General features: G+C 42.3%; 2 protein-coding genes across 2 annotated transcripts; one reads left to right on the top strand and one right to left on the bottom strand.

Moving 5' to 3' along the window:
- Positions 1–379: 379 nt before the first annotated feature.
- Positions 380–5,154, top strand: slc32a1 (solute carrier family 32 member 1). The gene is made up of 2 exons (XM_038697542.1): positions 380–1,315; positions 2,543–5,154. Exons 1-2 carry the CDS (start codon positions 929–931, stop codon positions 3,728–3,730), a joined length of 1,575 nt encoding a protein of 524 aa, XP_038553470.1. The 5' UTR covers positions 380–928; the 3' UTR covers positions 3,731–5,154.
- Positions 5,155–6,511: 1,357 nt separating this feature from the next.
- Positions 6,512–12,141, bottom strand: aurka (aurora kinase A). The gene is made up of 9 exons (XM_038697544.1): positions 11,834–12,141; positions 11,386–11,450; positions 9,947–10,283; positions 9,820–9,862; positions 9,496–9,687; positions 8,533–8,671; positions 8,140–8,288; positions 7,773–7,947; positions 6,512–7,454 (listed from the first exon to the last, which is right to left on the bottom strand). Exons 2-9 carry the CDS (start codon positions 11,446–11,448, stop codon positions 7,275–7,277), a joined length of 1,278 nt encoding a protein of 425 aa, XP_038553472.1. The 5' UTR covers positions 11,449–11,450; positions 11,834–12,141; the 3' UTR covers positions 6,512–7,274.
- Between the last annotated feature and the right edge of the window lie 578 nt (positions 12,142–12,719).

Here is a 12,719-nt window from a genome sequence, read left to right as displayed (position 1 = left end):
GCACAAAAATATGTTTTCCTCGTCAACAAACGCAACACGGTTTATGAACTCGATCCACGTAATCCCAGAAACAACTTGGGTTACTATTTTGATGCTCCACGTCCTCTTCTCGTTAAAAAGAAATTCGATTTTTTTAATTAATAACAAATCCTAATTTTGAATGATATATAATTTAGTCCAAAGAGTTTGGGTTTTCTTCAAATTCTAGCCTCCTTTTATACGCGTAAAGTTATGCACGATCTGAGGCCCCTGGAATGTGATTGGATGTTTGTATGAGGTATTATAGATTATGGGTTGGGGAAGGGATGGTGGGGGTACTACAAGCGCCTCCCCTAGAAATGCAGCAAATCTCTCCCGTTTTCTCCTGGTGGGGCACTGGGAGGGTTGGAGACGTGCTTTGCATTGGCAGGCTGATGAGGACACGTGTCTCCTCCCTGCCTCCCCCCCGGGCTCCACGGTACCGCATTGGCATCAGTAAAGGCACCTGAAAACAGACAACCATCTCCTGGAAACGCTGCCTGCCACCTTATAACCCAAAAGAAAGCGATATTATAGGCCCTACAGAAACCTGTGGCTCGCCTTTTGTCGTGCGTAAAGCTTTTGCGCACACCGCCAAACTGCCTCAGAGACTGACTAGGTGCGCTACTCGTCGAGCATCAGAGCGCAGTGCCAAGATGCAGAAACGGAGCAGCGACGTCTGAAGGTGACATGAACCTGAGGATAATCAAGAGCAGCAGGCGTACACTGAACACGAAGTGGAGATAGCAACTGAAAACCGTCGGTGTCTTGAAGCAACTTTCCCCCGTGGCTTTATCTAATGCAGAGAATCAAGAGCTGCCATCCAAAGTAGCCTAACATTTTTACTGAGAGGAGGAGAAAAACACTAATTTAAGCTGCAGACAGCTGAGATTTGGGAGAGGAACAAAAAATGGCGACGTTAATCAGAAGCAAGCTTTCTAATAAACTGTCAAATGCAGCCACCGCTGTCTCCAACAAATCCCAGGCGAAGGTGAGTGGGATGTTCGCCAAGATGGGGTTCCAGGCCGCCACCAACGAGGAGGCTGTGGGCTTCGCCGCCTGCGATGACCTGGACTACGACCACCGGCAAGGCATGCAGATGGACATTTTGACATCGGATGAAGTGGGAGGAGAGGGCAGCGCAGACGGGCTGGAGGGGGACAGCCACTACCAGAGGGACGGCACCGGTCCACCGCGCTCAGCCTCAAAAGACGGAGGTCCGACGAACGAGTTGACTGAAGTGAGACCAAAAATCACCGCTTGGGAGGCGGGCTGGAACGTCACGAATGCAATCCAGGTAAAGACGCACTTCACGGATCATGAACTGGCAGCTCCGGTGCTCGGTTCTAATTGGCTGAGTTGTCTCCGGAGCAGCTGTGAAATTCGAGCTAAACGCACACCTGCAACCGCATAAAAAGGTTACTTAAAATGTTCTTTTAAAAAATCACCAGGTTCTGTCCATTTGAAGCAACTTCGTCAAAATGCAGTTTTAAAAAAATGCTACAAAAACACTCCAATTACTTTTGGCTTAAAAACATAACAACACATTTTTATTCTAATATACTTTTCACTGAAGCAATGCAGAGATTTCAGAGCAGCTCAGGCGTTACCATGCCCAGTTGCCCCCCTCCTCTGCTTCTTCCTCCTACTCCTCCTCTCAACACATTCTTTGTCTGTACAGTGATTGTCCAGTGTCACCGATGCACGTCCCTGATAACGGCTCGACAAATATTAAGCATGGCAATGAATCAATTAATCTATAAATAAACACACACCGTCATTGTACAGACTTTGACAGTATGAAGCAAAATCCTAATGGATTTAAAAAATCCTTTTTGGGAATTATTTTGGGGCTATTTAAAAATGCACCGGGATTAATAGCAGCTATAACATAAAGGTCATGTGCGGAAAGATGTGTAGACACACAGGCCTGTTCCGTATATTATTATAAAGTAATAAGTCACAAATACTCCCATATTGTCTTGGCAATTGCAGGTGCAGTCAGAAGTGGCAGAAAATATATATTTTTTATTATATATTAAAATACCCAATTACGCACAAAGAGTTGAGTGCGCACGCAGCAATTTCGTTCAAAAGGCGGTGGTTAAAGGATGTGGAAGGGACGGAGCGTCATTTAAAATGCGAGGATTTACTGGAGAGTGGAGTCTGCGTGTGCAGGCCATGCAGGCTAAAGATCCCTAGATGCAATCCTTTTCATGCCTTATCACGCCCGTGGTCACGGCAGTCACCGTGACGTCAGAGTGTGTCTCCTCAAGCTCGTGGTGACGTCAGAGGCGGGCGGATGCGCTCAAAGCAAAGAGGAAAACCCACAACATGAAGGGGGAAAAAAACAGGGAGTAACATCCACTGAAGAGTCAGGCCTACCAAAGCCCACGTTCTAATGTGATTTGGTTGATTGAAATTAAAAGTAATATGTTCAGAAAAAGAATGATGAATACTTAACTTAAAGACTAAACTATTTAACACATTCACCATGCTTTCCCCCCTCCTTATTTGTTTATAGGGGATGTTCGTTCTTGGTTTGCCCTACGCCATCCTGCACGGAGGATACCTTGGACTGTTTCTCATTATTTTCGCCGCCGTGGTTTGCTGTTACACGGGGAAAATCCTCATTGCCTGCCTGTACGAGGAGGACGAAGACGGGCAGCTCGTCCGTGTGAGGGACTCCTATGTGGACATTGCCAACGCCTGCTGCGCGCCCAGATTCCCGTCTTTAGGTGGCCATATCGTGAATGTAGCCCAAATCATAGAGCTAGTGATGACTTGCATCCTGTACGTGGTGGTCAGTGGTAATCTCATGTACAACAGCTTCCCCAATATGCCAATTTCCCAGAAGTCGTGGGCCATCATCGCCACCGTCGCCCTGCTCCCTTGCGCCTTCCTCAAGAACCTGAAAGCCGTCTCCAAGTTCAGCTTGCTGTGCACAATGGCCCACTTTGTCATCAACATCCTGGTGATAGCTTACTGTCTCTCCAGAGCGAGGGACTGGGCCTGGGACAAGGTCAAGTTTTACATCGATGTCAAGAAGTTCCCCATCTCCATTGGGATTATCGTGTTCAGCTACACCTCGCAGATCTTCCTGCCGTCTCTGGAGGGGAACATGAGCAAACCGAGCGAGTTCCACTGCATGATGAACTGGACTCACATCGCTGCCTGCATCCTCAAGGGCCTGTTCGCCCTAGTGGCCTACTTGACCTGGGCTGACGAAACCAAGGAGGTCATCACAGACAACCTGCCTCCAACCATCCGAGCTGTCGTCAACATCTTCCTAGTGGCCAAAGCTTTGCTGTCATATCCGCTGCCGTTTTTCGCCGCCGTCGAGGTGTTGGAGAAATCATTTTTCCAGGACGGGGGACGCGCGTTCTTTCCAGATTGCTATGGAGGCGATGGACGCCTAAAGTCCTGGGGACTGTCTCTCCGATGTATCCTCGTTGTGTTCACCTTGCTCATGGCGATCTATGTGCCACATTTCGCCCTCCTCATGGGTCTCACCGGCAGCCTGACAGGTGCAGGCCTGTGCTTTCTGCTTCCCAGTCTCTTCCACCTCAAGCTTTTATGGAGAAAGCTGCTATGGCACCAGGTTTTCTTTGATGTCGCTATCTTTGTAATAGGGGGTATATGCAGCGTATCCGGTTTTATCCACTCAATAGAGGGGCTCATAGAGGCTTTCAAATATAACATAGAAGATTAGATGCAAGCCATTGCTGGAACTAGATGTTAACTGCAAATCCCCATTTAGTGAAAAAACAAAACCCGGCGAGCGCAGCCCCCCTCTGCTTAATTCATGCGTAAAAAGCGCGCACGGAACACACGCAGACATTTACGCACTCATACAGTCTTGCATCGATTCAGAAAAAAATGCGCGCGCGCACACACACACACACACACACACACACACACACACAGAAATAGAGCCGGTGACAGTGAGGGAATCCAGTGCACCCACAACACACTATATGGACAGTACATGTTGTATAAATATGAGAACAAACGTACATATACATATTTTCCAGTGGAGTGAACGTTTACAATATTGACCTTAAACAAAATCGCAAAAAGGGCAGTTTGTCTTTTCGTCGCTCTTGTGGTGCTTCCCCACGAGACTTCACTTCATGTTACGCTCGAGTTTGTGATGGACCGATATACGACGGCATAATGTGGTTTAATGATGATTAGGATATGTTTATTTAAAAGTAAAAAAAAATAACAAACGCTACTTTCTTCTATAGGTAATTTGCAATATGATAATGGGGAGTGAATGTGATGTTAACTCCAGAAAACGCCTGTGGATACACAAGACGGAAAAATAACACAACGGCAATAACCAGCAAACCAAATGAATGAATATAGAAATATGTGTAAGAACAGCAAAGGTTCGTTACAAATGAGGAAACTGGACCTTCCCCGGAGCAGTTTAAAATACTGGAAATGCAAAATATCAAAGTAGGCCTACACAGCAGCTATACAAACTATGCATTGAATGTATGATTTCAGACACATTATGACACTGGGAAGTGGAAATTCAATTCCTGCAAATTTCGATTCTTCTGCGTTAAAGTGTTTAATGCTTTGATATTTTTTCCCAATATTTTAAATTTATTTGACTGAGTTTTGAAATCGGCAAAAACGAAATTCACCTGACCTGGTAAAACGTCCAAACCCCACATCCTTGGTCCACATATCAGCTAGATGGGGACCCCAAAATTGAAATCCTGCACACTCAATTTACCATAATGCTTTTCATTACACTTGAAAATACATGACCTGTTCTGAAATTAATTTGAAAGACTCCCGTCTCGAAAATTCGGTGTCTGAGAATCCAAACGAAAAAGAATTAAAAAAAAGGATCATCAAAGAGGAAAATGTGCATACAGACATTTTTCATTCTGTGCAATCCAATGGGTCCTGTGGAAATGTTATAAAACCGTATGTGTAGTGTGTTATTGTGGTTTCAAAAAGATGGAATGTATATCTCAAAGTCGTTATCATATATCGTGAAATTAATATTGAATATAAGAATAAAGACATAAGTGAAATTATATTGTAAAAGTGTGTGGTTTTATGTAAAACGAAAACCGGTCAGAACGTGTATTTTTTTCCCTCTATAATAAAAGACAGAAAATTGAGAAAATAGTCGCATTCATATATTTTCTTAACCGAAATTGAGGTTAATTGAAACTGTGTAGAGGCTGAAAATGGCCTAGTGGCTTAGAAAAAGATAATCATAAAATGTGTGTCTTGATGAATGTGAGGGGGAGGGGGCAGGCATAGCCTACTGGCTGCTCAAAATCCTTTAACAAATTCTCCCTTATTTGTTTTTCATATTTTCTCGTTTTGTCTATACAGAAATCAAAGCAAGCATGTTTCCCACCGGGCCCTGCATTCCTGCATGCTCAAAAGAAGAGCAGATTTTCTGCTGCAGGCATGCGTCAGGCCTTATGGTCGACCCGTTAATCCACTATATTGATTTCCTGCGCAGACAACATCTGGACAAACCGTTTATTCTCTGACTGGGCTGATCTCCAGCTGTTACATCAAGCTACCTGGTGCATACGAGTCCACCTCAACTATTTAGCAGCTAAAAAGAGCCAGTTCACATGCAAGCAAACTACAGGGAGAAAAACATGCTGAAATATGTTTTAATGTGATCACCGGACTAACAGCTGAGAAGCAAGCAGAGATGCTACAGACATCTCATTGCACGTAGATCAACATTTTCGATAATTTGATTATAGCCCATGTTCAATATGAAAAATAAAGCCTATCTTAAGTAATACTGCCATTTTCCTGTGGGCACGCTTCACTGGTCAGTATTTATCAGCTATTCAGAGGAAGCCGACAATTTATAGACAACAGAATCAACTTGAATAACAAGGAAATATCTTTACAGACAATTATTAACTAAACGAAGGAACTCTAAAATTGCTCTGAAGAAATAAGACGCATTTCCTATTATCTCCAGCCAGCTTAACTCACCATTGTCGGGCCTGGGGAGCCACCCAGCGGACAGGACTGCTTATAAACAGAAAACTCACAGCAGTAGGCCAAGCAGGTTTTTACACCATGTCTAATCGTTTTCACATTATTTCACATTTAATAGTTGTTATAGGTGTTTTTTTATTTAATAACGTTTTACCTTTTACTGGCCTCCAAGGCACAAGCATAAATAGCCTACAGGGTAATATTATTTATTTCATAGACTTATATCGAAATGCGCCTTAGACATGAAGTCTCATTTCTCTAAATATAAACTTCTATTATCTGAATATATAAGCTAAATGATAGCCAGAGAGACACGTTTCAGATTAGGGTTACAAAATTATCTGGATAACATTGCTTTACAGTAGCCCACACGCCACAGTTTAGGAAGTTTCCAATTTTTACCCAGCCAAAAGAATCAGATAACCCATCCTTTCCCACTTATAAAAGACCTCTGTATTACCAAATAAAACATTACAATTTCCAGTAACACTTGTTCTGTAACCTTCTGGATAAGGTTTTTAATTTTTAAATTGCCAAAAAATACATGATCCAAGCCTTTCAGCTACAATACTATCCTGATAAAATACTAACTTGTTCACATTTCAACATTCTAGCATAAATTCACTTTCAAATTCACTGTGAGCAGATTTATCATCAGTGGAATTAATACCTACTAAAAACTTGTACACGCAACACTAGTGGCATGCTGGCGCCCTCTGCTGGCCGCGTGCCACTGGAGGAGCTTGAGAAAACAGTATTCGCAAGTTGAACTCATTGTACATTAGTGCAAAGTCTTGTTTACCTAGTAGAGAGATTTAACAGAGCTCCAAATGCACAGAAGTTACACAATATACTGTTCAGTGACAGACATATGCTGCTCAGTTCGAATGATAAGTAATATACTCCATGAAGGATCATTTATTATTTCAAGTAATGGAAGTTTAGAAAAGCACAATAAAATTGTCATAATTACACAACAGTGAAATATTTACAGGAAATAGAATGCAACTGGTAAGACAAGGAAACTCGAAAGAATAAAAGAAAGTGGTTCAAGATGCCTGCAGACAAAAAAACAAACAAACAAAAAAAAAACCATCCACATGAGGTGGTTTTGTAGTCAATGTAGCAGTGCAAGAAGATTCTGATAAACAGCTGAACACTGGTGTTAATGTTTCACACCTATGTACAGCCGGTGTTCTGCACTGCTCCTCATATACAGCCCTTGAATGATGGGTGGAGGGGGAACAAAAGGCTCATTGGTTGGGTACGTTGTTCAGAGTTGTGGGCTTCTTGCTGGAAGACTCAACCACCCAAGGATGAGACAGGACTCCCTGAATGGGTAGTCTGTGCATGGGGTTATGCTTCAGCAGGCAGGCAACCAAGTCTTTGGCTCCAGCACTGATATTGGCCTGTACAGGGTAAGTATACTCCACCTGCATGATGACCACAAGACCGGCACAAAGATTAAACAGCAATTATGAGCCAAACATGTAAGGCAGTTCTGAAACGGTCCTGCAGCAAGCGCAGGTGCTGCAGCCGGAGCTGACTTTTGTTCACGGACTAAAAAGGCATAAATATGAATTTTTTATGAATATGAATTATTATCTAGACCTCCTCGTTTATTTTTTTGGATAGCATTGCAGTAAGGTACACTTAATTAGGATACTTTTTTCCCCCCGTAACTTTATTATTATTATTTTTTTAACGAGCACACAGCGCTGCAATATATGCCAGTTGTTGGGCTGACTTACCCTTGATATCTTGCGGTATGTCTCCTCGTGACTTTTCGTTTCAAAGGGGGGCTTTCCAACCAGAAATTCATAGCAAAGGACACCCAGACTCCACAGGTCCACCTTTTCATCATGAGTTTTCCCCTCAATCATCTCTGGAGGCAAGTAGTCCAGCGTTCCACATAGTGTGGATCTCCTGAACAAGGAAAGGGATAGTAGTATAAGCTCCAAGTGGCGTTTTGTTTTTTGTTTTTTTAAACCCAGAATTCCTGACCTGAGCACAGAAACCAAAACATATTCCTCTCCAAATATTGCAATATCACTAAATGGCTCTACAAATTCACTACTTCATTTACAGTTTAAAAAAAAAACAACAACATGAACATACCTGGAGGAGGGTGTGTGAACAGACCAGCCAAAATCTGCGATCTTCAGCTCCCCGTTGGCGCCCAGTAACAGGTTCTCTGGTTTGATGTCCCTGTGGATCACCTTCTTGGAGTGACAATAGTTGAGGGCATCCGCCAGCTCCATGATGTACTAGTACAGTACACAAACCACAGTCAATAAAACATGCATTCAATTTTGATTCAGCATCCTCTCATCAAATGTTCAGTAAAATCAAGGAAGGATCCTGAACATCAACATGTTTGTGGAATTGGTATACACCTTACATGGAATTTATTATTCACTGAATAAAATTATACATGTTTAAGTTTGTCATGTCAACTGCTCGTTTGATAGCAAAGTATACATTTCACAAAAGCATATTTTGCAGACTTACTGTGGCACTTCTGTCCTCAGGAAAACTTCCACAGCGCTGCAGCTCACTGTACAGTTCACCCCGAGGTGCAAACTCAAGGATGAGATACACACGAGACGAGTCATGGAAGTACCCGTAGAGGCGCAGGATATTGGGGTGCCTGCAGGACGCCGATGTAGAGAAGTATTCTGAGAAATTTTGTTGAAATACCCAACAGATATTTCAAGAGCAAAGAGTGAACTAAATGAACATTCACAAAAGCAGCTGCTTTATAGATGGTCCACGGTTTGCGCAGTATCAGAGGTCATGCTAAGGACTTTAATACGTCACTGTGGCAAAACTTTCAAATAAAGCAAATCAGATTTTAACAGAGAGAAAACAATTTGGTTTTTACCAAGCATGCTGGTCAATTATTTCCCGGTGGCAGTACACAAAAAAAAAAAAGGGGGGGGGGGGGGGGGGTAACCAGTTAGACTGGTTTGTCTGATCTGACATAGGCAACATTTTGCTAGGCCTGTCACTATGGAGTCTCCGTTGCTGCGTTAAACTGGGGAACTCTGTACTTCCTTGCAATCACTGTTCAGAGACTTGAGTCTACTACTGTACGGCAAACACATCAAAGATACACATTTTCCTTAATTAATTCTCCAAAATAGTTCATTTCAGTTTGGCTCTTTTTAAAAGGTTACTTGAGGGGGTTGTTATTGTCCCAGCTTCTGTTTAATATTGCCAAGTTATCCTCTAGTATGTAGCTGTAGTTGCGGTTATGCAAACTGATTTCCATTTCAGAAACTTTGTGCCCCCAGCAACCCCACTTGGTTGTTTGAAATTCTTTTACTGTCCCATTCAAACTATGGGCCCAAAAAATTGGTGTGACAAAATTAAGCATGTTTTTCATGCTGCCAATTCAGAAATAAGTATAGGGACGTCAGCAACTTAAGTGTCTATTTGGCATTATCTTGCATAATTTGGACAACGCATTACCTGAGGTGAGACTGGATCTCCACTTCTCTCCTCAGTTGGTGCTCCACACCGGCCTTCTCCAGCTGCTTCTTGAATAGGACCTTCAGGGCCAAGATGAACTTACTTTGTCGCTCTCTAGCCAGGTAGACATTGCCAAATTTACCCTTTCCTAAAGGGCGGCCAATGTCAAAATTTTCCAGGCTCCATCGCTTGCTGTGTGAGCAGAAATGTGCATAGATTCAATGGCAACAAATGTGTAATTTTAAAGATTGTGTGTGTGTGTGTGTGTGTGTGTGTGTGTGTGTGTGTGTGTGGAGTATAATGAATCACACTTATCAGGCGTACTTTGATGCAGTGGAGTTTGCGGAATCATTCTTGGCAGGTTTGTCTAACAAAAAGGGGAAAAAACGATACATTTTAGCATCTACAAACACACGACTGAATAGTTTGTCAAATTTTGTAATATGCTTACTCTGTGGCTTCTCCAGCTTAGCAGGTTCTGACGGTGGGTTGGCCGGCTCCGGGTTCACCTTGGGCACATATGTCTTTGGCTGGTTTTGTTGGGAACCATGTTTGGGCTGAGGTGCAGGATTTCCTTTCTGAGTAGCAGGGTTCACATTCTGGTCCACGAGGCGTGTGGACTTCACAGCAACAGAAACATGAGATACTGGTTTCTGATGGCTCACAGGCCGCTGAATGCGCTGAGGTCCATTTGACACACCCAGGACACGCTGATGCGGAGTTGGTGTAACTACAGATGTCTGTGACTGTTGTGACACAGGAATCCGCTTCGGCCCGTCACCATTTGACTGCAATCAAAAGGAAATCAGCAAACACTTTAAAACTGTTCTTTGATCTGAGAGAAACATGAAGGCTCCATCTTTTCTCATTGGGCTTAATTCTGTTATATTATTTTTCTTTACTTTCTTGATTTCTTAGCCTCAACACTGTTCTAGTGAAGAAGTTATATCAGGCTCATTTTCAAGTTCATCATTTTATTTAGGGGTTGTCCCCGAACAGGTTTACATGGTTTCGTTTTCAAAGAACCTTATTTTTGTCATACTGCACATTGCTGCAGCAACTGTTTTCACCCTGTGTGTTGAACCCTCCGTTTTAGCTACCGAGTGAGGCATCTCACTTCTACTAGACCTTTGTAGGGAGTTGCACATGCACAGTACCTAGGTAAGGACTACTAGCCAATCAGAAGTAGAGTAGGGGGGGCTTCTGACTAGCAAGGTAGAGAGACACAAAACAAAGTCGCTTCGCAACCTAGACTGGAGCAAGAAGTTTCAGAGTGGTAAGTTATTAAGTAACAAATTTAGCTTTCATACATAACGTTTTAACTGCGCACGGTCTCTACATCACAGTAACAACTTTATATCCATTGACTGCCTGTAGGGTATCTAACGTTTGGTAGGGAGGGTGGGGGTGAGGAGAGGCTCACTGTGCTGCAGCTCAGTGTGCTTCCCCACCGGTGTTTTTGAGTGCGTACCACACTAGCTGCTAGGCGAGCTTTATGACACATTATATTACATAGTGACGCAGATAGGTTAGTGAAGTACAGGCGGGACTACAATCAAGCTGTAACAATAACAAAAGAGGAAATGGAAAAAGCCACAATGCGTAATATGCCCTCTTTAACATTCTGGGCAGTATGTTTGAGATTCGGACTGTGCATACATACTACACATGTACTGTGTATATACACTAGCTTAATCTAATATTGTGTGTGTGTGTGTGTTTATATCCCAACTGTGCAGAGACTGTACACCATAAATGAACTCCATTTGAAAGCTAAACACATCTACATCAATATTCAACAACAAAGGCCAAAATGGTGAACCAACAGTCTGTGAGAAAGCAGTGATGTCACATTTATCAATTCTATGGTAAGGGTGTATAGTGCATTACCTTCACTTCAGGCCTTTGAAGTTTCATGTCCTTTGTCAGCTTGAGCCTGGCAGCAGAGTCCATATCTTGAGAAAAGGGAAAGTAGGGATGGTTTCTTTAATTTTGTCTCAAACAAATTAAGAACTGTTATGTTAATACAGGGTTAGAACTAACGGCAAAGGTCTTAGTTACTAACACAAAGATGCAAGTTATTGATCGGTTGCACAACCAAACGAGGTATAATTTATTACGTTACTGATGCCCCTTGTACTTTTGTAGCAGAAATCAATAAATAAACGTGACAATAATCAAAAGTCGCGTGGCTAAGGTTAACGTACCGTGCGTAACGTTTATAGCGATATACGTGAACGTTAACTTAAGTTAGTTCAGAGCTGACGTTAGCTTTTTGTTAACCAAAGCAAACCAACCAACACTATAGCTAAGTAGCTTATTAGATACTGTAACATACCTGAATATGTTATTGCACAGACCGAGAGCAACCACTGACCGACAGCTTATCCAGAATTCAAGCTCTCAGATAGGTAACGTTAACGTTACCCAAGCTAGCTAGCAGCTAATGCTACGTCGGCCAGCTAACGAGAGCTGTTTGTGGCTAGCTAACGTACATAAATATACTCTTTAATGTTACGGCCGGATTCCTGCTGTAACAGTAACGTTACAACTCCTTTTAAAAGCCGGTTAGACGTTATCGAAATATAAATAAGGATCGAAGCAAGTCGTACGAATTCAACCTCAAATGTGTCTGGTTAACCCTTCCCCTGAACACAGCTTGTTTAATTTCAAACGTCCCTCTGTTCAAAACCTTTAAATATACCACTGGATCCGATTGGCTGAGGGAATGCCCTCTGCTCGCTCACCATTGGCTGAAGCGAAATACGACACCGGTTGTGGCGTGACGTCAGAGGGAGTCTTCCAAAAAGCACGAAAATCTACACATTCTACAAATATCAACAATAGAATTAAAAGACATTTGAGCTTATAGAGAAGAGTAAATACACTCATCACAACTTAAATACCTTCATATATAATATCTACAGGAAACAAGAACATTTCTTATCAATGATCAAATGTCTAAGGTTATTCTATGTAGTATGTAACACATTATCCATTTTATTCTGACATCTATAAACACTGACTTTTTGTGCCTTGTCAGTTTTTAATTAATTCAGTCTATGTTTTTAGATCAAAATACAAATTTTCTTTATTTTATTATCTGGTACATGTTCAGTGTGTACCTTATGTATTTTCTTCTAAATTTGAAGCACAAGTCTTTTGTACGTGTTTTCTCCCATGGCAATGGGACCAGGATGGGTAGATAAAGAGGAAAGTGTAAG

This window comes from Micropterus salmoides, unplaced genomic scaffold (assembly GCF_014851395.1).
Source record: "Micropterus salmoides isolate LMB-PRFRI ecotype aquatic unplaced genomic scaffold, ASM1485139v1 Ms_hic_scaffold_4, whole genome shotgun sequence".
Lineage (NCBI taxonomy): Eukaryota > Metazoa > Chordata > Actinopteri > Centrarchiformes > Centrarchidae > Micropterus > Micropterus salmoides.
The sequence above is the reverse complement of the archived record's forward strand: the minus strand, read 5'-3'. Positions and strand labels throughout refer to the sequence as shown.